This window comes from Ochotona curzoniae, unplaced genomic scaffold, assembly GCF_017591425.1.
Source record: "Ochotona curzoniae isolate NIBS_2020 unplaced genomic scaffold, NIBS_Ocur_1.0 contig_4514, whole genome shotgun sequence".
Classification (NCBI taxonomy): domain Eukaryota; kingdom Metazoa; phylum Chordata; class Mammalia; order Lagomorpha; family Ochotonidae; genus Ochotona; species Ochotona curzoniae.
Genome location: NW_024466312.1, coordinates 3,253,208 through 3,280,735, shown reverse-complemented (window position 1 = coordinate 3,280,735; position 27,528 = coordinate 3,253,208). Strand labels below are relative to the sequence as shown.

General features: G+C 45.5%; 1 protein-coding gene across 1 annotated transcript in view; it reads left to right on the top strand.

Moving 5' to 3' along the window:
- The window catches only part of MREG (melanoregulin), a 56,909-nt gene that overhangs the window by 16,076 nt on the left and 13,305 nt on the right, over positions 1-27,528 (top strand). The window contains exon 2 of the mRNA XM_040986401.1: positions 3,770-3,929. Coding sequence (XP_040842335.1) covers positions 3,770-3,929 — 160 coding nt within the window. The remainder of the gene's footprint in view (positions 1-3,769; positions 3,930-27,528) is intronic.

Below are 27,528 nucleotides of genomic sequence, written 5' to 3'. Positions count from 1 at the left end.
CCTGCCTATCTCCTCCACCATTCCTGCTTGCAGTGACCTCAGGGTACCCTGATGCTAGGACCTCAGTGAGCATGGCGTGAAAACCACCTGCCCCTCGGTGATGGGGGATTGCTGAGGCCTCCCAAGCCGACACCTTGCTCCTTCTTCATCTGGAGTTGTTTCTGGAAGATCCAGTGCTGACTAGCCTTAGAATCCCTTTGATCACCTGTCATAGTTCACAAAACAGAGCCCCGACAACTCTGGTGCTACGTTCCATCGGACTCTAGATTACTGTTTTTGCTTCGCCTCCCTCCACTCTCACCCTGTTCTGTGGTCTTGCAAGTATTCTTGGAATTCCCCAGCTCTGTGGGTACCGGAAGCTGACCCTCCTGCAGAAATCCCTTTGCTGTGGTTGTCAGTCTCCACTCCAGCTGGGTGTGGAACCTTCCCTTCTTTATTATTATTATTTTTTTTAAATTGAAAGGCAGATTTTTACGGAGGATAGAGAGATCTTCCATCCATTAATTCACTCCCCGAATGGCCATAACTGCTGAGCAGGGCTAGACCAGAGCCAAAAGCCAGTAGCCTCTTCTAGGTCTCCAGTGAGGGGTACAGGGTCCCAAGCAGTTGGGCTTTCTGCTGTTTTCTCATGCACATTAGCAGGGAGCTGGACAGGAAGTGGAGCACCTGAAACTCAAACTCACACCCATGTGGGATGCCAACACTGCAGGAGGCGGCTTAACCTGAGGCTGGTACCCATGAAACCTCTGCAACCTCCCTTCTTAACACATACACTTTCTTCTTTCTCACTCCCTACTCCTTCATGATACTATCTGCATCTTTAAAAAATATAATTGTAATGAGCTGATTGCATTATAGGCACATTAAGGGCAGAGACAATGTCCTACTTCAGATACCCTCTCCTTACCCAATATGTAGCAGGTATCCCTGCTCTCTTTGTTTAGTAGACATACAGCTGAATGAGCAAATAAATTTGATAAGCCTTTTAAAGGTAGCATAGGCAGGGTACAAGGGCATTGTTTGCTTCCCCTTTCACTGTTTCATTAGTCTTATTTTTGTGTAATTATTTATTTAAAAGAGAAACAAGGAGATCCTTCATTTGCTGATTTGACTGCACAAAACCTATAGTCGCTGAAGCCAGGACAAGAAGTTCAGTCTGGGTCTCCCACATGGGTATCAAAGACCTGTTGCTTCTCTGGAGGTCGAGCTGGAGCTCAAATCCAGGCAATCTAATATCTTAAATAGTGCCAGGCTGAGGGGTTTTGTGTTTCAGCCTTGATGGATGCATCAGTCAGGATGAGCAAACAGAGGGTGGTTCTGAGAACAGTGTGGTCTGATTCCCTGTGAGTGGCTCCTTTCCCCACACCACAGCTTGCTGTGTCAGACACAATCTCTGACCCACAGCCGGAGCCACTTCAGGAGCCCGCCCAGCACCCTGCCAACAAGCCCAGGGCAAACTCAGGTGGCTGGCTTCCTGCCCACCTCGCTTTTGACATTCCATTCCCACCTCTATCCGCAGTTTTCTTGAGTGGGCCCTGGTTGTCTTTTTGAAGTCTAAGACCTTGTTTGGCATCCTGACCTGGCGCTGCAACTTGTTGGTGGTCCCTACTGCCGAAGTGGTGACTGGTACTTTGCTCTCTGTTTTTGGAGAGTTGCTCAGTGCCAATTTCTTAGGTTTGTGGCATCTTGACATTTACCATCAGATCTTATCTCTCCTTCTCAGAGGCTGTCTAGCTCCGCAGGTGCCTTTCTGGATGTCTTCCGCCTGTTCTTGCTGGCCGGGCTCCTGTGTCACAGCTGCAGAAACCCTTGGGATGGTCTAGCTATGTCCCAGAGAATGGCATTGCTTACTGTCCAGAAGAATAAGCCCCAGGGCTTCGAGTGATCCTTGGCACCTCCCACCACCTCCTCCTTCCCGTGCCCTTCCAGTACATCACCAATAACTGGGTTTTATCTTTTCAACATCCCTGAATAGTGCTATTCTCCTAAAGAGAATAGCTTGGCCGCTGTTATTCTGATCCAGATGCCTCTCATAGGAGTTACTCAATTTGGTTTTGATGTACCTCCCACACCTGCTCCTGACCCCTCTGTAGCAGTGTCCACACTTTAACCAGGTGGACAATGTTTAAAGACTGCTGATGTTACATCACAGCCCTTTTCAAACCCTTCTAACCTGTGGGTTGCTTTTGACAACAAGGATCATGATGGAGGATGGGAGAGGCATCTAGCCTGAGCTGCCTCCCACCCTAGCTTCTTTTTCTGTGTCCAAAGTCCCTTTTTTTGCACCTGATTTTCTCTTTCCCTGGGCCTTGCATTCCTTGGTCCTCCTCTCTGATCTTTTTTTTTTTGGTAACATTTATTAATTTATTTGAAAATCGGAGTTGGAGGCAGAGAAAGGGAGCTTTCTTTCATCTGATAGTTCATTTGACAAACAGCTGCATTGGCTGGGGCTGGGCCAGGCCAGAGTAGGAGCCTGAAGCCCCATCCTGCTCTCCCATGAGGTTGCATAGACTCAGACCCTTGGGACCATCTTAGGCTGCTTTCTTAGGTGAGTTATCAGGGAGTTGGAGCACAAGTGGTATAGCATGGACTTGAGGCAGCTCCCATGTGGGATGCCTACAATGCTGGTGTTGAGTTAACCCCTTAAACCACAATTCCTCCCCTTCCCCTCAGTTCTTTCAACTTGAAACTCAAACACCCTTTAATCCCATTGCCCAAATGATGGCCAGCTCCAGAAGATTTTCCATCTGCATCTTTTCCCTAACACTCACAACTGACTCTTTCCTTATCACACTCATCATGGGTTTTTATTGTACAGTCCTTCCATCATGCATGAGTCCAGGTCCCATATGAGACTTCAGTCAGGGGGCTGCTTTGCTCTTGTCTTACTGAACCGTGTGATTAATGTGTAATCAGTGGTCCGCACATATTATTACATGATGTGAGTAGCCTGAGTGTGCCCACCTGTTCTGTCCTATAGACGTTAACTGGGGCTGTGTATGCGCATGTTCTATTATAAAGGACCAAGCCTGCTCCTCCTACTGCATGGCACATGAAGTGTTGGCAGGGGATGTATTGTGGCTCCAGTAGCACAGTTGGTTAGCGTGCGGTTCTTATAAGAATGGGGATGTGATATTTATTACTTCCGTTTCTTGGTGGAAGCAGAATTCTGTAGAAGGTGATGCTGTGGAAAGGATTGATCATTTTCACTGGTTTAAACAGTGGTGGAAGGCACTGCTTGGGGTAGGTAGCTATGACCCAACACTGTGCTGCATGTTTCCTGTGCCCTTCCTACTCACTGTCTCCTTTTCTCACCTGAGGCCTCAGCCCACCCTGCCCTGCGGATTGCCTTTCTTGCCTTAGTGGCTGGGGTCCTCCGTGCTGAATTTTATGTTTAACTTAAGTGTCACCTACACCCAGGTGTCTGTTCCTACCTGTTTCATGTGCTTTTTAAAGTGACCTTTTGTGGGTTTGCTTGGTTGATTGTCCTCTCGCATTATGTTTAATTATGCAGAGGGGTTTTCAGAAAGTTCATGGAAGATGCTTATTAGGAAAAAGCTATGCATGGGTTGAAAAAATGTCTTGTGGCCAAATAAGTTTATTTTTGACTCATTTTTCTTCGCAGATACTCTGGTATCTATCTAATGCATTGTATAGGATATTGCATGTATTTTTCATTTGTACTGCGTGTTGCATGCAGAGGATGCGTAGTCCATTGTTTATGTATATATTACAAAGCCCGCCTCATTCCTTCTGTTTGATACCACAGTGGCAACAATCCGTATTCTTCATTTGGAACAACTTTAGCAAGGGATGATGAGAAGAACTTGTGGAGTCTGCCTCATGACGCATCGCACACAGAGGCTGACGACGACAGAATCCTGTACAACTTGATAGTCATTCGTAATCAGCAGGTCAAGGACTCCGAGGTAAACACTTCTCTTTTTTTCTATGTTCAATATATTTTTAAGCACCTTTCCTAAATAAACACACACACATGCACAATTTATTTGAAAGGCAGAGAGGAAGGGAGGAAAGGAAGAGAGAAAAAGAGACGGAGAGAGAGAGCCCTTTTTTTGTTATTGGAAAGTCAGATATACAGAGAGCAGGAGAGACAGACAGAAAAATTTTCTGTCTGCTGATTCACTCAACAAGTGGCCGCAATGGCCAGAGCTGTGCTGATTTGAAGCTGGGAGTCCAGAGACACTTCCAGCTCTCCCATGCGGCAGTAGGGTCCCAAGGCTTTGGGCTGTCCTCAACTGCTTTCCCAGGCCACAAGCGGAGAGTTGGATGAGAAGTGGGGTGGCCAGGCTTAGAATTGGCACCTACATGGGATCCTGGCATGTGCAAGGCAAGGACTTTAGCCACTAGGCTACAATGCTGGGCCCTGAGAGAGAGAGACCTTCCATCTGCTAATTCGCTTCCCAAATGCTTGCAACATCCAGGGGCAGGCTAGGCAAAATCTGGGAACTGAAATTCCTCTGACTCTCCCAGGGAGGTGGCAGGGACTCCAGTATTTGGAGCATCATTTGCTGCCTGTCAGGTGTATTATCAGGTAGCTGGATCAGAAACAGGTGGGACTGGATGCAGCATCAAGTGGCAGGTTAACTTGCTGCGCCGCAGTGCCTGCCTGTGCCAAGCACCTTTGAACATTCTGCTATTTGCAGAGAACTGTGGGGAGAACAGCTGGAAAGTGAATGAAGGATGAGCTGTTTGAAATAAAGGACTGTGTGTGAGCTGCGTGTGTTATGACTCCTTGCTGATTATGGCTAGTTTTGATAGATTGGCCTGAAAGCCAATTAAGACTCCTCTCTGATTCTTACCTCAGTGACACAAGTTCTGTACAAGGTGATACTGTGGAAAGGATTGGTCATTTTCACTGGTTTAAGCAGTTCATCTCTACTTATCCCAGTTGGAGGACAGGCCACAGTTAAATGCTTCAGACTGAAGTTTGAAGGGCACTTGGCATTATCACTCATTCTGAATACATGGGATCTGAATTCATTGTGGGTTTTTGTTGTTGCTGTTTTTTTCTGTAAGCTCTTTGAATTGTGCAGGCTGATGAGACTGCAGGGTTGCTGTGTATGGGATGATTTTTGTAATAAGGCTTGAAGCCACTTCTAATGACTCAAGGTTGTTGGTAGGGGAGTGCTCGAGTATTACAAAGGATAGGAATCCAGAAGCTTAAATGAAACCAGCAAGGAGTGCCATAGTTCTTCCTCCTTTCTTCTAGAAGTGGTGTTGGATGACTATGTACAACACAATATGAGATCATTTTCTAAGCACTTCAAGCTTGATTTGCTCACTTCTGTGTTTGTCAGTTAGCTTGGTGTATACCTGCTTTAAATATGACCCACTTGTTTCTTCATACTTGACCCTGATTGCACAGAATGGGGAACCCTAGGCTCTGGCTCTGAAGGAAAGCGCTGGGTTGCGGAATGGCCATCATTAGCTCCTTCTCTAGGTTTCTTTATATTTGTGAATTAATTGCTAACCATCCCCTCCAACACCCCTGAATCATATGTATACTTTCAAAAGTGTGGTATGTCCTGGCTCTTTGATCTGAATGCCTTTGGAGGGCTTGGGAGGGGACCACAGGCTGGAGGGAAGGGCTGACAAGTGGCTCTTGAAGTCTGGGGAAGTGTGCACTGGAGAGCTCTACCACTGCCACACATCCCATAGTGGCTGAACGGCATGCTTGCTCTGGCTTTCTATGTTGCTGCAAAACACCCTCCTTGTCAGCTGACGCTGAAAAGGAGAAATAACATCTGCTGCTGCTGTCACAGCCCACGCTGCTGTTCTTCCTGAGCAGGTGGATGGAAACAGTGGCCTTGTCTCCTTTTCAGTGGGAACAGGATGTTTTCTCTGCCAAGGGCTATTTGGATATTTATAACATCATTTGCAGGCCATGCAAAATTGTCAACTTAAGAGTTAGCCTTCTGTAGATTTATTGAACTTAAAATTCACTGGTGGTTGCCTTGGCAGGGCTGAACAAGTAGTTTCAGGGACCTTCTCAGGCCTGGGGGCTGGACATTCCCCATCTCTGTTGTATTGGATTGACCAATTAGGTTTTTTTCGTTGTTGGTGGTGGTGGCAATGGAACTAGTTCTTTCTCTTGTTCTGCAGCCCTACTCAATGTAGTAATAGCAACAGGGAAATCCTGCAGGGCCTCCTGCCTTGTGTGTGCTTGTGCACTGAAACACACATGCACACGCATAGACACCTGTAGGGGCCCTGTGCATGTGAAAGGGGCAGCCAGGACTGCTTGGAGCTGAGGCTGCTAGCTCTCTCTGGAAGAATTCGTGCTAAAGATAGTCAACAAAGACACGTGGGCTATAAAACACTGTTTAGAGGCTGAGCTTCCCAGGTGGCCGATTGTGTTTCTTCTGTGCCCATCCTTGGGCCTGGTATGCAGAGTTTTTTTTTTTTTAATTTTTCTTCTCCTTGCTGAAGCAATGGAGCTAAAGTGACTCTGAAAGAACTCTGCTACTAAGAGATGCAGCGACGTGAGCAGCATGGAAATGTGGTGATGACTACAGATGAAACAACTTGGCATAGTGCTTAGAGTTTTTTTTTTTTTAAGTGCTTATATTGTCTTCCCAATGGTAAAGCGCATGCATGCCTTACCATCCCTCTTTACTTTCCCGCAAAACGGGTCACATACGTTCTTCTACACCTTGCTTGTTTCTGCTTACTGATTTGGACATCTTTGCATTTCAGCATGTTTTCATGTCTCTCACTGCTACGCGAACTCCCTATGACACTCTGGCATGGATTTACCATCATCTTTACAAACAACCTTGCTTGGCATTTACATTGATTGTACTCCTTTGCTGTTCAAAGTAATGCTGCAGTCTACCTCTGTTCACTTGTGTGACCCCGTAGAGCTCTCTCGGGAATAGTGCTGTTAAGGCGAATGTGTACATTTACAATGTTGGAATTGTGACACAGCTTCATGCTGGGAGGGATTGAGGAAAAAGTCTTCAGGGTGCATAACAGGGACTGAAGTCTGTGAGTCCCAGAGGGACTAAGAACACTCCCAGTGAGTGCAGGGTGCACCCGCTCTGTCTCCCATGTTGAAAGACATTGGAAGCCTGCACAATGTGTAAGGGGAGTGTTTACCACGCTGAAGGTACGAGCTCACAATGGTGGGAAACTTTTATTTTTTTAAGAGAATCTGAAACTCCAAATTTTCATACAAATTATTCAGATTCTTAAATGGTAACTCACATTTTAAAATGTTGTAAATGAAATGTGCCAATGGGGTACTGATGTAGAACTAACTTACAGTGAGGCCTACAACCCGTACAGCTTCTTCTTATTGTCATAGTTTCCAATATGACGGAACAGTGGGCTCCTCAGGTCTGGAGGAGGTGAGGGTGAGAAACTGGTGAGGGGTGTTTTAAGTTCGAACAACTTCCATACCTATTACTCTTGCTTATTTTCTTTTCCATAGAGAATAAAATTGATGCCAGTTTAAGTGAAATAGAAGCTTTTGCTTTGAAAGAAAATCAAATTCCATCTCCCAAAGGATAGGGAAACCTAGCTATTTTTGTATGCCACTATTTTACAGCTCAAGCACAGTATTAAGGAGATTGAACTTATTGTTTATCCTCGAGTCTCACAACAAGAAATACCTTACAACATCTCTCTCTTTCTTAAGATTTATTTTATTTATTATTATTATTATTTTGGTTGAGAAGTCAGACATAAAGAAAGAGATACAGAAAGATCTTCCATCTTCCACCCCACTCCCCAAACGGCCACAACAGCCAGAACTGAGCTGATCCGAAGCCTGGAGTCAGGAGCCTCCTCTGGGCCCCTTATGTGGGTACAGGGTCCCAAGGTCCCAGGCCATCCTCCACTGCTTTCCCAGGTGACAAGCAGGGAGCTGGATGGGAAGCCGAGCATCCGGGACACAAACTGGCACCCGTATGGGATCTTGGCAGATATAAGGTGAGGATTTAGCTACCTAGGCTATTGTGCCAAGCACACAACATTTCTTTCAGTAAACCCTCCTCAGCTAGCTGGAGGTGCTGCTGCAGAATCCCCAAATCTGTGCCCCCTGCCTGATGCACAGAAACCAAACAGCGACATTGTGTTGGTAGAAGAAAGTAGATATTAATTACGAAGCATAGGGCCAAGAGCTGGACAGCTACTGCTTAACTCCTGAACTCATCAAAGAGTTAGGGGTGAATATTCTTATCAATTGAAACTGTAAGTAACAGCGTGTGTATTTAGCTCATGTTCCAGTTCCTGGATGGTCAGTGGTGCTGGTGACCTTTCTTCTGGTTGGTGATGCTGTATTCTTCAGGGAATGTTATGGTGGCCAGGTTGGCTTCCATTGGTGTGAGGGATTTCCGTGTATTAGTTACCTTTGGCCCCAGACTTGGAATCTCTTTGCTTATACCCAGAATTCCTGTAAACAAGCCACAAGGGACAAAGTGGCCAGCAGGGCTTTTATCTATGGGTGACACAGAGGACGGCTTGAGTCGAGTAATTAGAATCACGCAGGGCCAGCTGTATCAGTGTCCCAATGCAGTGAATTGCTTTTGATAAAGGACAGGCAAGGGTAGCTTGGGCTGAGCAAGACAGATGGCAGGCAGGGCCCCTACATTATAGATATTCAGTCTCATATGATGAGAAAAATAATTTGAAAGCAATGTGCTACGTGTATCCCTCCTGCACTGAATATGAAGTTGGCAGGGGAAGAGCTGCAGACAATTAAGGCTAAATTTATGGTGTTTGAAGTTGAAAAAAAAAAGGCAAAAAGAAACCATAAAGGAGAACAAATATTAAGGCAGTGATGTGAACTGAAAGTAACTTATAACACCAGAATTTGTAAAAAGGGAACGTTATTTAAATTCCATAGACAGAATTTCACCTTCATTTGTACAAGCCTTCAAGAGCTGGTGGGGAATAAAACCAAAGTGGATGAAATAATGCATTGGCAGGCATCCAAGCAGTAGGAAAATAGTTGCTCTTGTCCTTGAATGATGCCATAAAATGCTTTATACTTTACCAAAAAAAAGAGTATGCATCCTCAAAACCATGTTTCTAAATCATCATCCACATGTTCGTGCTTATGGTTGTACTTTTCATAGTTCTCTGTTCTGGGGAGCCCCATAATTGGGAATGATATGCACCAAATTATATTTTTGTACAAGTATTTGAAATCCTACTGTATAACTATATCCTCAGAAATAAATTGTTTCAGGCACGGACAAAACCACTTTGCAAGCATATTTAAATATTTTAATTATTATTATTATTTTGTAAGAAAGACCTCTCATTCAATGGTTTAGTCCCCAAATATTTGGAATCACTGGGGCTGGAGCTAAGAGCAGGAATGCCTTCCAAGTCTCCAGGCAAGGTCACTCCCCAGGCTTTTGTTTTATTAGATCTGATGCGTTTTATTATTCTTGCTAGATCTTCACTTTGTTGGTATCCTTCTGATGGTATGTTGACAATTTTTTTTTGAGTTTACATGTGACTTCTGTTCTGCCAAATAAAGGTAGTAAATATGTATATGGATTGCTTGGTAAGTCCTTTATTGCCCTTGTATTTAATTTCGTTTGAGAGGCAGAGAACCAGAGAGAGAGAGAGAGAGAGAGAGAGAGAGAGAGAGACAGAGACAGAGACAGAGAATGAGGGAAACACTCCTGTTTGTGGTTCATTCCCCTAAATACTCACAATAGGTGAAGGCTGGGACTGGGAGCCAGGAGCTCAGTCCAGGACTGTTGTGTGGGGGATAGGGTCCCAGCTACTGGAGCCATCACCTGTTGCTTCTGAGGTGCAGATTTAGTAGGAAGCTGGCATTGGGAGCGGAGCTGGGACTCGAACCCAGGTGCCCTGATGTGGGGGTGCAGCTGTCCTAATTACCCTCTTAGCTTCCAGGCCATATGTTGTTCCCTTTCACACGTTTGGTTAAGAAAACATGTGCTTTCTAGCAGATTATCCTCATCGGCAGTTTTAAATATTGTTGTTTTTTTTTTTTTAAAGAATCACTTATTTTCATTACAAAGTCAGATATACAGAGAGGAGGAGAGACAGAGAGGAAGATCTTCCATCCAATGATTCACTCCCCAAGTGACTGCAACGGCCGATGCTATGCCGATCCGAAGCCAGTTGCCAGGAACCTCCTCCAGGTCTCCCACCCAGATGCAGGGTCTCAAAACTTTGGGCCATCCTCAACTGCTATCCCAGGCCACAACAGGGAGCTGGATGGGAAGTGGAGCTGCCGGGATTAGAACCGGCGCCCATATGGAATCCCGACACGTTCAAGGTGAGGACTTTAGCTGCTAGGCCACTCCGCCGGGCTCAAATATTGTTTTTGTTAAAAAAATAAAGTTTTGTTGGGCATCATGGGTGATAAAAATGATGTGCTTCTGTAGAAACCAGTGCAAGCTCAGAAATGTCTGTGACTCTCATAATGAGTGCCCACCTGCTTGTCACCAAGGGAGGCGAGCGTGCCACCTCAGGAAGGGCCATGTGATCAGCAAAGGCCTGGGCAGCTGGAGGGAGTTCCTGGAATACCACACTTTACTGAATTCTAGGGACTAGCTCAATATGATTTTCTCACGCTCTAGTTGCAAATCCACACAGTTTTCCTGGCTTATCATGTATTTGTCCTTCCTCTGTTCAGGACTACCTGCCATCTAATCTGCCACTGTGAATAGCTTCCTGTAAAATGGTAAAAGCAGTGACAGGCCTTCTCCAGGGGCTCCCAGTTACACACTCAGCCTGTCCCATACCCAACTCAGAAAGAAGCAACGAAGTTGTTGGCCAGACTGCTTGGTAGGAGGGAGTTCTGACCTGATCCTGTCCCAGCCCCGGCATTTGTAACTTGTAAGGAGACCCTCGGATTCCTGGATCTTCCATTCTGGCCCTGGATTGCTGTGTCTCAACGGGTCTTCACCAGCAGGGAAGGCATACTCTTTGAGGATTGTCTGGTTTCTCTGCAAGTGGGTGAGTGCTAGCTGCTGCTGGAAATGCCACCACAGGCTTCATTCTAACCACAGAGTATCAAAATAATAGAAGAAAATGGAATCAGTTCTGCAGATGAGTCTGGGTCCTGTGTGAAAACAGATGATCTGGATCCTTGAATGCATCCATTCTTTCATTTTGCTCGTGACTGACTGGGTGTAGAAGTTTGCGTGGTGAGAGCTGGAGAGAATAAAGAGTTCATTAGGATCTCAAGAATGCAGGGATCCTGTTCTACTTTCTGTATAATAACTCGTATTGAGCATTATGCTGTGTGCTAAGCAGAATGCTAAATGATCTCCAAGATAGACTGTGATGATCTCCAAGGCGGACACTGTGGAACAGTGGGTTGTGCCGTTGCTTGAGACACACACTTCTCGTACTGGAGTACTGGTTTGAATCCTGGCTGCTCTGCTTCCTATTGAGTGTCCTGCTAATGTGCCCGAGAAAGTAGTGGATGATGGCCCAAGTACTTCTGTTCCTGGAACCCATGTAGGAAACATTGGATAAAGTTTCAGGTTTCTGGTTTCCACCTGGCCTAGCCCCAGCTGTTGTGTAGGAAAGGGAATTCATGGGTAGAAAAATCTTTGATCTCTGTTCCTCTTCCTCTGTCCTTATACATTTCAAATTGATAAATCTGTTCCTTTTTTTTTTTTTTTTTAAAGAACAGAGGTAGAATGTTGTAAAAATAACAGGCCTTGTGGTACAGTGAGTTAAGCCTCTGCGATGTCAACATCCTGTCCACTCTGGCTGTCTGCTAATATGCTTGGGAAGGAAGTAGAAGATGGCCCAAGAGTCCCTGCACCCACATGGTTGACTCAGGTGAAGTTCTTGGCTCCTGGCTTTAGCCTAGCTCAGTACCAATTATTGTAGTCATTTGGAGAGTTACCACTGAATGGAAGATCATTCTCCTTTTTCCTCTCTCTAACTGTACCTTTCAATTAAATAAACTCTTAAATTAAAAAAAAAAAGTGAATACTCATGGGAGTCTTAAGGAGGAGACATTGTGATCCGTTTTGAGGAACACATTGCAGTTGTTTCTATAAGGTGTAGCGGGATGGGAGTGTGAGGACTGGGGTCTCAGCTCAGGCTGACCTGGAAACAGTCAACCGCTGCTCTGATGGAAGCTCAATATGACTGCATTGCAGGTGCAGCTCTCAGCTTGTCACGTATATTCTACAGGGTGCAGGACAGGTTGGGTCAGGCTGCAACACCAGCCAATTCACATTAGGGTTGGGCCTGGAGGCTGGCTCGGCAGGTCACCCACCAGCAAATGTCGAAAGGGGCTGCAGCACCCACCAGCACATGTAAGATCAGAGTAGGGTGCAAGACCTGTAGGGGGGGTGTGGGGAACGCCCCTGCCGTTACTCGCACTGGCAAGCTTAAGAACTGGGACTGGGGGCAGACCAGGTCGGGCAGGGGCGTTGGCCGGCATGTGAACTGAGTTATGGAGAGAGCCAGGCTGGGCTAAATGACTGTACCCACAGGTTTATGCATAGGCCAGAGTAAGAGCAGGTGTTCTGGGCTTGGCCCAAGCATCAGCTGGCAAGTAGGAAAACTGCAGGCACCTCTCTGATAGGTTGCAATTCCCACTGGTGAGCATGAGATTTAGGGCCAGGGGAGAGCCTGGATAGACAGGTAGTGGCACCCATCAGTATGAATGTAGACTGGATAGCAGGATCGGTTGGGTTGAATTAGGCTTCAATGCCCGTTGACGGGTATGAGGGTTGAATGGGGTGTGGGATAGACTGGATCAGTCTGCTGCACATATAGGCGAGCACAGAAACTAGGGCTGGGTTGGGCCTGGTGGGGGTTGTTGAAGGTCACTCTGACTAGAATACAGGTCCTGCTGGTGTATGTGAGGACCGAGTGTGTGTGGTGGGCAGGATTAGGCTTGGCCGCAGCATCCATTGGTTTATGTGAGGAACAAGGCTGAAAACAGAACTGACCCAGCAACTGCAACTACCAATGTCTGTGTAGGCTGTTGTGGGTCATGGACAGAGCTGGACCCTGTACTGACAAGAGTCAGGTCTGGTATCACTTCAGACAGGGTTTCTTTGGGAATCCACCAACTGAATTGCTGGACTCAGAACTCCAACCTTGAGGAGAATCGCAGGATTTGTGGTCTGATCATGGAATTCATGAGTCAGAACTGGGCCTCCTTAGTGTCTTAGAGCAGTGGACATAATGCCTAGATGCACATGGAGGATATGGCAGGCTATAGGGGGATATTGGAGGATATCGGAGCCTGCAGAGAACATCTAGTAGGTTAGCAGAAGGAGGGCAGAACAGATTAATCAACTACACAGCCAAGTGGTGACAGCAAATATCTGGGTGAATGGAGACTCTAGGGAGACTGTCAGCCAGTGGGCCTTGGAAGGAAATCCTCATCCTTGGGTCAGTGAAATTGACAGCATTTCAGACCCACTTGATCAGAACCCTGGGCGCATGCTCCTTAACAGGGACTCTGGGACATCAGGTAACGTTCCCTCCCCGGGGACTGAGGCAGTTGGGCGGCTGGATGTGTCTTCTTCCTTATCTTCTCCCTTCCCCCAGATACAGGAAGAAGAAAAAGAAAATTTGGAAAAATGGTCTCACTTGTTTTCCTGTCATCCTCAGTCCTTTCCATCCCGATCCACTATGTAAACATCATCAAAAACAACATTAAAAAACTTAAAAAGCATAATAGCCCAACTATCGAATCTAAATTAAAGAAACTCATCTGGCAGCTTTCCTGTATCCATCTATCCTATGGATAGTGTCACAAGGTTAAATAAAATGTATTTGTTTTGAAAAGCAAAAATCTGGAGATATAACTATCCTGTGAACTGCCCTCTCCTTCTCTCTGTGTATCTGAGTTTTCAATAAAAATAAATAAATCTTTAAAAGAGATCTCAGGTGCTAGCTTTCACCTAATTTCCCTCCCTAGCTGAACCAGTTGACTGTACCATCAATACTTTAATAATGAATGTTATATGGCTTGAAACATAATGAGGCAGGATTTGTAGGTGTTGATTTGAAGTGATGGTTATGCTTTTTGCTAGCTGGGTATGTATTATAATAACCACTTATGTAAATCCATATGTATGCTAGCACACAGTGATCAACTTTGTGGACAGCGATTTATGAACGTGCTAGAAGTGGGTAGAGGGAAGGAGATTTTTCCTCTATTTTATATACTTTATTGTTTGAAGATAATTTTAGATCCTGTGTATGTATTACTTTGCACACACATATTCCACGTGGACTGAAATTTTCACCTTGCCTTTTCACAGAACACTTTGTAGTGCTTGTTTTCCAGGGTGTTCCTAGAGTGTTTGGCTTTGTCTTTCTGTGTGCATGCTGGAGAAGGGGAGCAGGAAGTAGAAGAGGGAGAAGGAGATGGGGAGTGGGAAGCTCAGGGGGAGCTGAAGCATCTTTGAGGAATTCTGCAGCGGATTGAGGCCGAGTGTGCAGTGTGTGTGGCGCCATCTGACGACATTTGTCAGAATCCTGAGATTTTCCATCTACACCAGCCTTTCCCTGAAGCTCTGTTCCCTTTCAGTAGAAATTGTATTTGCTGGGTTTTTTACTCCTCCACTCTTACAATCTCACCGCTGCCCTGGCTCGCTTTGTTTTGGTGCGTTTGTTCCTCTTAGAATAAATGAAATGTCACTTGATTGCGTAGGCCCCAGAGAGCCCTTGATACAGAGGCACTGGGATTTGCTGACGTGAGTGTAGCATGGCTGGGGACGGTAAGAGCATTCTGGAAGGAAAACACATTCTTCCCAATGTGCCACAGCCCTTCCATTTGGGTACCAGGGCTCCTATATACCTGTTGTTATGTAATTGTTAACGCATGAACCTGCTATTTACAGCCCAGGGTGAGCTGTACCATTTTCTGGTGCTGCAATTTAAGAAGCAAGCCACACTGCTCATGAATACAAACTAGACACACCCTCTGAAAACACAGATAATTGCTATGCTTAAATATCAATTAAATGAGATAGAGTCATGCCCAAGCTCTTGTACCAATTTGCTGCTGCTGCTGTTGTTTTCTAAGCACTTAACTCAGGGCTATTTCCAATGAATGTGAGTCAAAATTAACCCCATTCCTTCTTCCAGAAACAATGCTTTGCAGCAAGAGAATACAAACAAAAGGAAAGAGAGTGTTTGTTGGAGCACAAGTTGCTAGTCCTGGCTATTGAATCGCATCATTTTAAAACCAAGAATCAGAAGATCCTGGTCCATTAGACAGGCCCAGATCTGGAGCAAGTCATCCCAGGGGTGGTGTGGGGGACAAACTTTCATAGTACAACCAAAATCTGTTGGATTCTGTTGGTGTAACTGAATGGATTTCATTCTATTCTAGTTTGTTTCTTTAGCTTTATTTAATTCCAACCTCAACGAGTTTACCAGAAAGATCTGAAATACATCCAAGGGATGGGAAGAAAAACCTACTGCACTTCAGTTGTCGATAAGTACAGATATACTTCTTGGCGGTGGCCTTTTATCTGCTTGCTCTCATTTCTTTCCCACCAGCCATTACTTCAAATCTGGAGATTGAGGAGTGGGAATGCCATGGTTTTTCAGCAAAGAAGAGACCTTTAGACCATGCACTGGTGTAGGTGTCTACCTTTTCAATCTAACCTTGGCATTCTGCAAAAATACATTGAGAAACACTTTTGTGGCCTTATACTGCATAAGCTATTTTCTGTCTAAAGCGAGTAAAACTTCAGTCCTTTTTCTAGTGGGGCATGTTTGTAGCATAAGCTCTTGAGTCCTTTGCTTCTCCAGGCAGAAGTTTCGAGTGGTAATGTGGCGCCATTACAGTAGGCTCGCTGGAGCAGGACCGAGCTACCCAAAGGTGATTTTGTGTCCAGAAAGCTGGGCTTCCTTGGACTAGAGGTCATTGCCCCCGTTGACTTGTAGAGTTCCCTCTTTCAGAGTCATCCAGATTCCAGGGTTCTTGTCCTGTAATCCTCTGGTCGCACCATTTTAATTGGCTTCCTTCCAAGCCTGGCTCATATCTCCTTTTTCAAGTACTCCTTGTTGCAATTCTGAAAGAGGAAACAACCCAAATTCATTGTCACTGTTGAAAACAGAGAGAGAAAAGGTTTTCTGAGCAGAGAGACCAGCTCAGTGTATCTGTCTTCCTGGGCTTCTAGAAGCATCCATGGATAATGCTGCTGTATGCTTTTGGGTCTTTCCTGAATTGAGGTTTTGGGGAAACTCATCACTGCTAGAGACTTGGTAATTCTGAATTTCTGGGATACAAACAGGGCTCTCAGGGGGTACAGTTCAAGATACTCGATGAGCCAGACCACTGCCTGTGTGAAACAATCTTGTGGGGTGCAAAGGCTTCATTGTTTGGAAGAATGAACTCTTGATGTGAGACGGCAGTCAGCATCTCCCACGTGATTGAAGTGCACAATTGTAGGAGAATATTACAGACAAGTAACTGGGAGTACCGGCAGACTCTCCTATCTGATAGGCAGCTGAGACACTGAAGGAATGATCCTCTTTGCCCTGGCAGATCCTTGGCTGGTGTTGAGACACAGACTCACTTTACCTGTTCCTCTGCCCTACTTTCAAAAGGTCTTTTCTTGCTCTCTGGTTTCTGCTGCTTTCAGTCTTTTTTGAGTCTTCTGGAAGCTACAGAAAGTTGAGAGCAGGACTGGGTTAGACAACCAGGAAGGGAAGAAACAGACCCTCTGCTCAGTTCACCTCTGCTTTTCTTCATTTGCTGTGCTTGAGGTGTCCTCACCTCTGCCTATCTGGGCCTGTCTGTGTGTGAACTTCTCATCTGACAGGGAGCAAAATCTGGTCATCAATAGGAACTGGCTCAGCCCTAGATCCCTGTAGGCTTTTGGCTGCTGGGTATCCAAAAACAAACCATTCATTGACTCCTCAGTCTTCATCTTGGTATTTGAATCCATGATAAAGCATTTGCCTTTTATCTGCATGGAAGTGATGCTTAGAGAGGAAGTGGCACCTTCTACAAGTTTTGGAGTGTTCACTTTCTCCTGCATTCCTGCTTCCAGGTGTGCTAGCTGGTGACTTGGCTGCCTTTTCAGCCAGTGATGGGAGCTGATGCTGTGTTCTGGGACTTAATATTTGCCATCTTAACCCGGTTTTTCTCTGTGGATGATGTTGGGGAAAAATTGCTTTGTTCTGCTCATGGGACATTCAAGAGAGTGGTGTCTATGAGGGTCTTACACTGGTTCAGTTCATGGTGGAAAGCAGCATGGAGAATGGGAGACAAAACACAAAACATGGGCGGTGTCCTTGCTTTGTCTCAACTTGTTCTCAGGAGCTTATCCAAGACTGTGTTAATCAATTCACAAGAGTAGTGTCCCCTGGTATGTTAAGTCTCACCACCTCTCTCCATTGTGAGAGGCAAGTGAATTTCAAATGATTTCAGGGGATGTAAACCAAATGTTAATATTTAACTATACTTTTCTTCCAGGTACTCTCATATGTGTGGAACCCCATTTGCCTGTCATTGATGGGGCAGGTGCCTCACTCCCCTCTTACAGTTGGAGAAGCTGAGGACACTGAGGATAAATGACCTGTTTGTCAGGGATGGACATACTCAGACCTAGAACTGTGGCCTGGAGCATCATCAGGTCCAGAACCTGTGCCCTTTTACTTTGCCATTCTGTATTTATGGCTGCAAAGCTTAGTAAAAGATTTCATAATAGAGTTGGGTCATACTCATTTTATGTAAAAGTTCCAATGTAGAAAAACTTGACCTTCACACGGGGATTTGTTTGATTCACTCTGAGTAAAGGATTTGTCAGTTTGCTCTGGCTGTTGAAACTGAGCACTGGGTGGCTTAACTGCTGAAATCCTCTTACCATCACAGAGGCTGGATCCAATGTCGGTTTCTTTCCTGGCTGAGGGAGGTCTCTGTTCCAGCCCCTCTCTGTCTGGTGGCTGGTTGTCCACTTCCTGTGCCTTCACCTTGTCTTCCTGCTGTATCCAAACTTCCCCTTCGTGTTAGGACACCAGTGGGATTAGGATCCTTCCAGTTGGTCTCACTGGAACTCAATTCCTTCTGTAAAGTGCTTATCTCCAAGTAAAACTTCATTCCAAGGTAGAGGGGGTTGGAATGCAATAGTAGATCTTTGGGAGAAAGAATGCAATCCCTGTGTTTCTGGGCATGTGCTTCATAAAGTAAAAGATATTCTTGCCCTGGTCAGATGCAGAGTGAGTGCTGCAGTAAACAAGGGGTCTACCCTTTCTAGGAGAGAAGACCAACAGTCAGCAAAGGAGCACATAGGATGTCATGCAGTAACAACCACCATGTAGAGAAAGGGGGCGACGAGACTGAAAGCAGCTGTGGTCCTGGCGGCAGGGAGCTTGCTGAGGTGAGGAAGTGATCCCTGTGAACATATTCTCCAGGCAGAGGGAACTGCGGATTTGAAAGCTGTGAGGCAGGATGGAGAATGGTGCATGCCAAGAATAGCAGGAGGACCAACATCCTCACAGCATATGGAGGGAGTGGGGGGAGAAGCAGTGCCGAGTGTCCTTGGAAAGGTTAGCAAGAATCAGGTCGTAAGGGATCTGGAAGCATGGTGAGAGTTTATTTTAACTGTGTCCTCAAGGGAATGAGTAGTGTTTTCTGAGGAAACAGGTGAAAACGGGTGTGTTTGTACCTTTGCAAGATGTTTTCTTTCCCTCTGGCCCCTGTTACTCCTAGTCTAGAAAGTGTGTGTTCCTTGAAAATCCATGCAGACCTTGCCTTAACCACCTCATGCACCGCTCCATCACCTCTCTCCCCGTTGGGGGAACGTTTCCCCCGGGGTCTCTTGGTCTCTGTACACCCTGTGAGCAGAGGCACTGTCTGTCCTTCTGTCTGGACTCTTTTCAACCTACAGCCCTGGAAGGTGAGGATCGTGTCCCCCCTGTAGCACTAAGGAAAGGCAGGCTTATTGTCCGTCATGAAAGATTCAGGTTCCCTAGCTTGGGGATTCTCTTCCTGTAATGCAAGCAATTGTGTGTTTTGTGTAGGGATTTTGAGTGAGACACTGTTTGAAAAAAAAAAAAAAAAAGATTCTCTTGTCGAGTCAAGGTCAGACGTCCCGTCTTCCTGGGCTGTGCAATGAAATGGCAAGTAGAGCAGATGCTGGCGTTGCAGGGTGCAACAGAGAGCGTAGCTCAGATGACGAGATTTTTGGGGTTCAGGTCCAGCTCTGTTGGTCTCCCCTGACTCTGCTACTAATTTGCTGTGTGATCTTAGGTAGAACAATTGGCCTCTCTGGGCCTTTTATCCTGTGTGTTAGAAAGGATGCATGGAGGATGTAATCCCAAAGTTCTGTGTGCTTGAAGGCCTGTAATTGTGGAAAAGTTGAGGCCTTTAACCCAAGAAACGTGATGTACTAGATTCATAAGAATCAGATCTCACCCCTGCCCTTCCATCAGACGAGCACCCCAGGCCTAGAGTGACAGGTAGGCATTTGAGAGTAAAACAGGTGGATTTGATTCCTTTGTGCTACATTTCTCTTAACATTGAGGAGACTTCCATGGGTCAGATCCACTTGCCACCCATTTTTATAGATAAAGTCTTATTGGAATGCAGTCATGCCTACTGATGGGCATGTTGTTTTCGGCTACTGATGGAGTAATTGTGGCAGAGATCTCAGATATTTGCTGGCCGCCTCTTTGCATACGCCGTCTGCAAAGCCCCGAGGCCACACAAGCTTTGCCTTTGGCTTCTTGTTCGGAACGACAGAGCAGGCCTGTGTGGCTTTCAGCTTCCGTATCAAGAGCACACACAAGAACTCTTACAGGCAAGCTCTTTGCAAACTGCTTCCGATGCCACTAACATACGATATTTTGAGTGGAAGAAGAGCTCCTGGTTAGAAACTGAACCTTCCAGGTTTTGTGTTTTTTCTCCTCTTATGAGACTGCAACATTTTCATTTAGTATTAATTTCTTTTAAACAATGACTGTATGTGATTAATTCTGTGAGATTAGTCTAAGTTCAAAAGAAATGCTGTAGCGCTCCCAGACATGTCCCTGGATTGGTGCCGTGTTAGTTTTCCCCTTACATTCTGGGACTGGAATCTACAGGCATGGCTTTAAGCACGTCATGTGAATGAAATGCATTCTGCCATGTTGATTAGAAGTCAGGCAGGTGAGTGATGCGGCAGAGGTCTTCAGAGTTGCTCATGGCTGCTGAATCCCAGACCCATAAGCAGCTTCTTAACTAATTGGCTTGGCATCAATCATGTGGCTGTGGTTGCCAGGAAAGACAGGTGATGATCCACATGCGAGATGATCCGTGAGACTCCGGGCGATGCCTGGACTGTGTCAGCTTTCCTGGTGATTCAGCCTTAACGTCTGTGGCTTCTCAGCGTGCTTTAGGCTTTGTGAGCATAACCCCCAGCTGCAAAAGTGAGGGAGACACCATGTGGCACCCAGTTGAAGAACATGGGCAATGTGAACAGTGAATGATACTGGAATTATAAAGAGGAAAATTGTTTTAAAATTTTTATTTTTATTTGAAAAACAAAGAAGGGGGAGAGAGAAAAAGAGAAAGACACACGCACACACAGACTGATTTTCCATGTATTGCTTCATTCCCCAAATGTCCACAACAATCAAAGCTTTGCCAGTCCAGGAACCAGGAACTTCTTGTTGGTCTACCATGTGAGGGCAGGGACTCAGGCATCTGGGCCATCCTCTGCTGCCTTCCCAGGTACATTAGCAGGGAGCTGGATCAGAAGTAGAGCATTCAGGACTCAAACTGGTGCTTGTGTAGCATGCTGATACCACAGGTGGAAGCCTAACCTCCTACAGCATAGTGCTGGCCCAAAGAAAAATGTTTTGCATCAATTAAATAATAACTGAAGCTGTTAAAAGCACCCTATTGCTCTTGGCGGGTGGTGAGCCATGAGAAGGGTGACCCTCTGCTTGAGAGTCAGTGTGGCTGGCTTTGTTCAGGTGAGCACCATGTGCTCTAGATCTGCCTGGTGTGATTAGGTCAGCATTTTCATCTACAGCTGTGTGTTTTAAAAAAAGATCTGGGCAATGTACAGAAGAAGGTCTAGAATATATGGAAATGGTGAAAAGCAGGGATCAAATAATGGAGGTGGGGTGGGTAGCAAAACACACTGCTGGATCAGATAAGTCTTCCGCACTTTGAAGCCTTCCTGAGAATGTTAAGGAGGTCGGCAAACAGGGGTCCAGATGAAGCAGAGAGAGGCGCAGATGGGAAGGACGCCTCCCTTCCTACGCATGCCCGTCTGACTTGGAGTGTTAGACAGTCTTGTAAGGCGCACAGAGGGATGCAGATGAATGATGAACAAGCCTCCCCTTAAAGCCCTTGTTACTTTGCAGCATGGGTGATGCTTTCCACGGAGTCTTGCCTCAACCACTCTGGTGTCCCAATTGGAATCCTGACTGCTACATCCTACATGCTTTCTACAGCATCCTAGTGCATTCAACAGCTAGGATCCTTAGTCAAATTACCTGGAGGTTGAGGTGATAAGGAGATCAGAGAGGGCTACCTGCCTTCTTCCTGATGTCCTGGGGCATCCATTTCCCCTCACCCCACCCCCTACACGCACACACCCTTTTGGGGAATGAGTGGACTACACATGGGCTGTTAATGCACCTTCCTCCTGGGTATAAAGATGTGAAAAGAACTGGAATTGTTCAAGGTCAAGCAGAAATGAACAACTGATAGCTTTCTAATAGATGATAATGGTGTGATGAGGTAGCCTGGAAAAATAGCTAGAAGTAGGATTACCACTACAGTAGGAGTTTTTGTTTGTTTTGACTGAAGAATGGAAAGCTGTTAGATTTTGGAGGTTGTTGGCACTTTAAGACACCTGTGTCCCGCATCGGACTGCCCAGGTTCAGTGCTTGGCTGTAGCTGCTGACTCCAGCTTATTGCCGGTGCACACCTGGGGTGGCAGAAATGATGACCCCAGTGACTGGGTTCCTGTAACCCCTGGGGGAATCCTGGACTGAGTTCCCAGCCCAGCTTTACCTTATGCAAGAGCTGTCTGGGCATATTGGGAGGGCACCAAGGGATAGGAGGGTTTCTCTCTCTCTGTTTCCTCTCTGTCTTGCCTTGTTCTCTCGCTCTTATCTCTCTATTTCTCAAATTAATTCTTAAAAAGTAGCACATTACAACCATGTCTTTTCTGTGTTCCTTCCGTCCTCTCCCTTGTATTGCCTGCTGGCTCCAGATGTGATCTCCACCTAACAGGGACATTTGTCCTTTTCACCACTGTGTCCTGCCTCTCTTTGCAGTTTGATTTTAAAAATTTTTTAATTCCTACTTTATTATTATTATTATCATTATCATTATCATCATCATCATCATCATCATCTTATGATACAGTTCACTAGGCCCTGAGATTTCCCTTACTTCCTCCCAAAGTCTCCCCCTCAAAGACTTCCCATATATTATTACCATACTATAGTTCTTCATACACAGTCATATTTCCATCATTGCAGGCATGGACAATGGCAGAGTCCAACACCCTATTGTCAAGACATAGTTAACAATTTCATTGAGAGTCAAAATTTGATCTGGAAGTAGAGATGTGTACTGCATTGTATCCTCACATCTGGATATGATAGTCTCCATTACACAGTTACTATACATCCCTGTAAATGAAAAGCCATAACAGGAAGAAAAATAGAAATTTACAATGCCATGAAGCTAAATAACATGTCCCTGGATATGATCGTCTCCATTGCACAGCTACTGTATATTCCCTTAAATGAGAAGACACAAAACAGAATCAACAACAGGCAAAAATGAAATTAAAAACTGCATGAAGTCAAATAACATTCTACTGAATAACCAATGTGTCACTGAAGAAATGAAAAAGAAAATCAAGAACTGGGCTCAGTGTGGTAACCTAGTGGCCAAAGTTCCCACCTTGCACATACCAGGATCCCATATGGGTGCCAGTTCTAATTCCAGTGGCCCCGCTCCCCATCCAGCTCCCTGCTTGTGGCCTGGGAAAGCAGTTGAGGACTGTCCAAAGCCTTGGGACCCTGCACCTGCGTAGGAGACCCAGAAGAGCCTCCTGGCTTCTGCCCTCGGTTTGGTGCAGGTCCAGCCATTGTGACCTCTTGGGGAGTGAGTCAGTGGATGGAGGATCTTCCTATCTGTCTTTCCTCCTCTCTGTATATCTCACCTTCCAATAAAAATAAAATAAATTTTTTCATAAGGAAAGAAAATCAAGAACCTTCTTGAAGAAAATGATGCTACAGTATGATTTATGAGTCAATGAAGAATTTAATGAGAAAGTGTTTTGAAGAGATGTAACTAAATTTAAAAAATCAAAATGTATGAGATATAGTTTCCATTGATGTTTGTTGGTGAGATATGTCGTCTGTAGGCAACAAATAAATGGGTTTTGTTGTTTTAATCCAGTGTACTAATCTATGGCATTTGATTGATGAGTTTAAGCCATTTACATTCAGGGTTAATATGGGTAGTAATTTGGTCATTTTAGCAATGGGTTGTTCATTGGTTTAGTCTTCTGTTGTTATTTTACTGGGATACCCTTCCCATTTGCCTTTGGTTTTGTTTGGTGCTATTCCTCTTCTGTATCAAGAGAACATCTTTAAGTATCCTTTGTAGGGCAGCTTTGGAAGAGGCATATTCTTTTAACTTTTCTTTACTGTGGAAGAATTTTATTTCATTTTCAAAGACAAAGGAAAACTTTGCTCGGTATGTTATCCTGGGCTGACAAATTTTTTGCTTTTAGCATCTGGAATATGTCACTCCATTCTCTTCTGGCCTGTAGAGTTTCCTGTGAGAGGTCTCCTGTGAGTTTTATTGGCATTCCTTTATATGTCAATTGATTTTTTTCACATGCACATTTAAGGATCTTTTCTTTACGTTTGCTTGAAGAGAGCTTGATTATCATGTGTCTTTGTGAAGATCGCTTTTGATCAAGCCTGTTGGGAGTTCTGTGCCCCTGCTGGATCTTGTTTCTTAATTCTTTCTCAAGATTAGGGAAATTTTCCCTTACTTCATTAAATCCATTTGTAAACTCAGCTTCTCTTTCTGCACCTTCTAGGACTCCCATAACTCTTATATCTGGCCTTTTAATAGTGTCTTTTAATTCTTGAATACTTTTTTTAGCGTTTTTTGTTTGTTTGTTTGTTTCCCCTTGGTGACAGGAAATATCTTCCAATTCTGAGATTCTTTCTTCTGTAGGATGCCATGTTGTTAGAGTTCACTGAGCCGGAATGAGGTCACTCCCGGTCCAGGTTATGCACAGTACTGTCCATGGCCTTTACTTGTCTATACAAAATGGCCCCTGATTCAGCTCTGGAAGGCAGTGTGAGCTGTGATATCCACTCTGTTTTCTCACAGCCTGCCTGGGACCTGCTACTCTGTCTCTGCTCCTGATCAAATCAAACAGACCAGCATTACGGGCAGTTCTTTTCCTGGGTTCACCTCCTGAGCTCCCAGTGAAAGTCCCTTCCCACCTTGTTGCTGGTGGAGTTCTGGCTGCTGGTGTAGTGCAGGTCTCTGCTCGCTGAATGCTGCTTAGGTTTCGGTCACTGCAACACGACACCATTGTGTCTTCTGCTTTTCTGTGTCTGAGAGCCTCCAGGTCCCCCTCTGCTGTCATTCTGTCCTTTCCTATTTCCTGGAATGTGCCCTCTCTGCTTCACACTGGCTGATGTTTCTCCATCTGTTCAAACGTGTCCTTACCCTATTCCACCATCTTGATGTGCCTGATTTTTCCCCTTGAGATAGAGTGTTAGAATTACAAATCTTGGATGAAAAGGCTTTTACCCAGTTTTTAAAAGATTTATTTATTTATATGAAAGTCAGAATTGTAATGAGGGAGCGCGCGCGCGAGAGAGAGAATTTCTTCTATCAATTTGTTCAATCTGCAAAGGCCACAGTGGTTGGGGCTAAACAGAAGCCAGGATCCCAGAACTTCTTCCAGGTCGGCCACATGGATGGTAGGGCCCTAAGTACGTGGACCTTGATCCACTGCCTCAAAGGTGCATTGATGGGAGCCGGATCAGAAGTGGCATAGTGGGACACAAACTGGCACTCCAATATGGGATGCTGACTTCCCAAGTGACAGTTGAACTAGGCATACCACAGCACGGCCCCTAGGGAAGCATTGTTGTAAATGAGAGAACTTGGGACGTGCCCTCAAAAGTTCTTATGTTGAAAATGTTATCCCCATGTGGACATGCTGGTGATTTTTGAGACTTTCAGGAGGTAACAGAGGTTAGGTGAGGTCATGAGGGTGGTGCTTCTTGGATAGCATTGCTGGTAAGAAGATGAAGAGAGACCCAAGCTGGCCCACTGCCATGTCTTTTTTTTTTTTTTTTTTTTAGATTTGTTTATTTTTAATGAAAAGTCAGATCTACAGAGAGGAGACAGAGAGTAAAATGTCCTATCCACTGGTTCACTTCCCAAGTGGCAGCAATGGCTGCAGCTGATCTGAAGCTAGAAGCCAGGAGCTTTTGGGATTCCCACCTGGGTGCAGGGTCTCGAAGTTTTGGTCTGTCCTTAAATGCTTTCCCAGGCCACAACAGGGAGCTAGATGGGAAGTGGAGCAGCCGGGATATGAACTGGTGCCCATATGAGATCCTGGTGCATGCAAGGCGAGGACTTTAGCCACCAGGCTGCCACCCTGGGCCCCACTTGTGTGTGATGCAGGAGGAAGTCCCTAGCAGATGCAGCACAGCTGCGGGCACCATTCTTTTGTACTTCCAGCCTTTAGAACTGTGAGCCAAAAGAACTTTTATCCTAAGTTACCTGGCCTCTGGTGTTTCACTATAGCAAGGGGAAACAAACTAAGATTGCCTGATGTAAATAAAAGAGTAAAAGGGGAGCGAGTCTTCACCCTTCACTGCTGCTTGGACAGAAGTTGCAATCTCAAAGGACCCAACTGAGCTGTGAGAGGTGTTGTACCTTTGCAACTTTGGCTACACTGTGAAATAAAATCATTCAGTACAGTCTTGTCCACATCAGCCCTTTCCAATAAAATGACAATCTAAGACATAGGAGTAATTTTAAATTTTCTAGTAGCTACATCAAAAAGAAAGAGTGGTGGGTGTTTGGTGCAGTGGCTAAAACACTGGGCTGCCTGCATTCTGTGTTAGAATGTCTGTGCAAGTCACACCTATGCATCATTCCACTTGCTGGTGATGATCAGGTGGGAGGCAGTGCATGAGGACAGGGGTGCTCAAGATTGGGCTGCAAGGGTCTGCTTTGGGCCTGGCCCAGCCTGGGAATAAGCATTTTGGGAATAAACCAGCAGCTGAAATTACTCTGTCTGTCTGTCTGTGTCTTTCAAATAACCGAGCATTTGAGTGTATCTCAATTTGGTCTAGCCATACCTCACATGCTCAATAACCACATGCGGCCGAGGGGGGCCATACTGGATAGTACAGGGGACTGCTGGAGAAGTCCCATCTATGAGATGTTTTCAGAATTTGGATTCAGACAGTCCATTCTCAAATCTGAACTTGGATTAGTATGCTGAACAAGCACACTTGTGGTATACCTCTACTCCAACAGGAGTTGACGGTTTTCTAGCTTGCTAAGCACTGAAGTCCTCCTTGCCTCTCCTTTCCTCCCCAAGAGCGGAAAGTTAAGCTACAATCCTTTGCTTCCTCCTTCTCTGCAGTGACAAGAATCAGAACCCAATCATTTATTCTGACCAGTGTGTTAGCAATAGCAATGTCACAGGGAGAGCACTGAGTGTCAGTTCCTCACGATGGCAGCTTGAATCAGGTCACAATCGGAGTTTCGCCATGTTATCAACCCTAAATCTGTGCATTGGCCTGAATCTTCCAAATTGGACAAAACTAGCTGAAATCTTATGGCTCAGCAGCCCCTTTCCATTGCTGTGTAGGCACACTGTGGCAGCAGGAGCTTTGAGCTGTCTCCTGGCTTAATCTGGTTAAAACCAGATAAAGAATTAGGTCAGGGGCCTCTGACTGCAAGGCATTCTGTTTCCAGAACTCCAGCAGAGCCATGGAACAAAAATAAACAGGGAGAGTCGAAGACGCAGTACTTGACATTTGCGTTTAACCTAGTCTACGCCAAAATTCTAGTGGTCATTCCCAGGCATAAAAGGTGAGCATTGCAGTGAACAGAGGGGCTGTGCTACAAACCGGCTGTTGGATGTGCTGTTTTTAGGTGCCCTGAGCAGTAGCTGCAGGTGACATTTGGGGTGGAAGGTTCTGCATCCTGTGGAGAGACAAGCTGCTCTGAAGTTACATTCTTAATCTTCTAGGCCTCATGCTGGGACTTACAGGGTCAGAGCAGCACAGGGGGCCAGGAGGCCTGGAGGCATCCTGGGCTCCACCGGGACCTGCTTTGCCCTTGAAATCAGAGGAAGGTGATGGGGAGGTGATGGGGAGGTGACCTAAATGCTCATCTGTCTCCCAGAAGTTTGTCTTTACCTTGCAACGTAGCAGGGATGGAGAGGGCTTGGGCAATACACCCACAACAGAGTGGAACTCACACCATCAGAGACTTCGGTTATCCAGATACACCTTTCTGTGAGCACTGTGAGTGCTCCAGGGTGAGGAAATCCTCGGGAT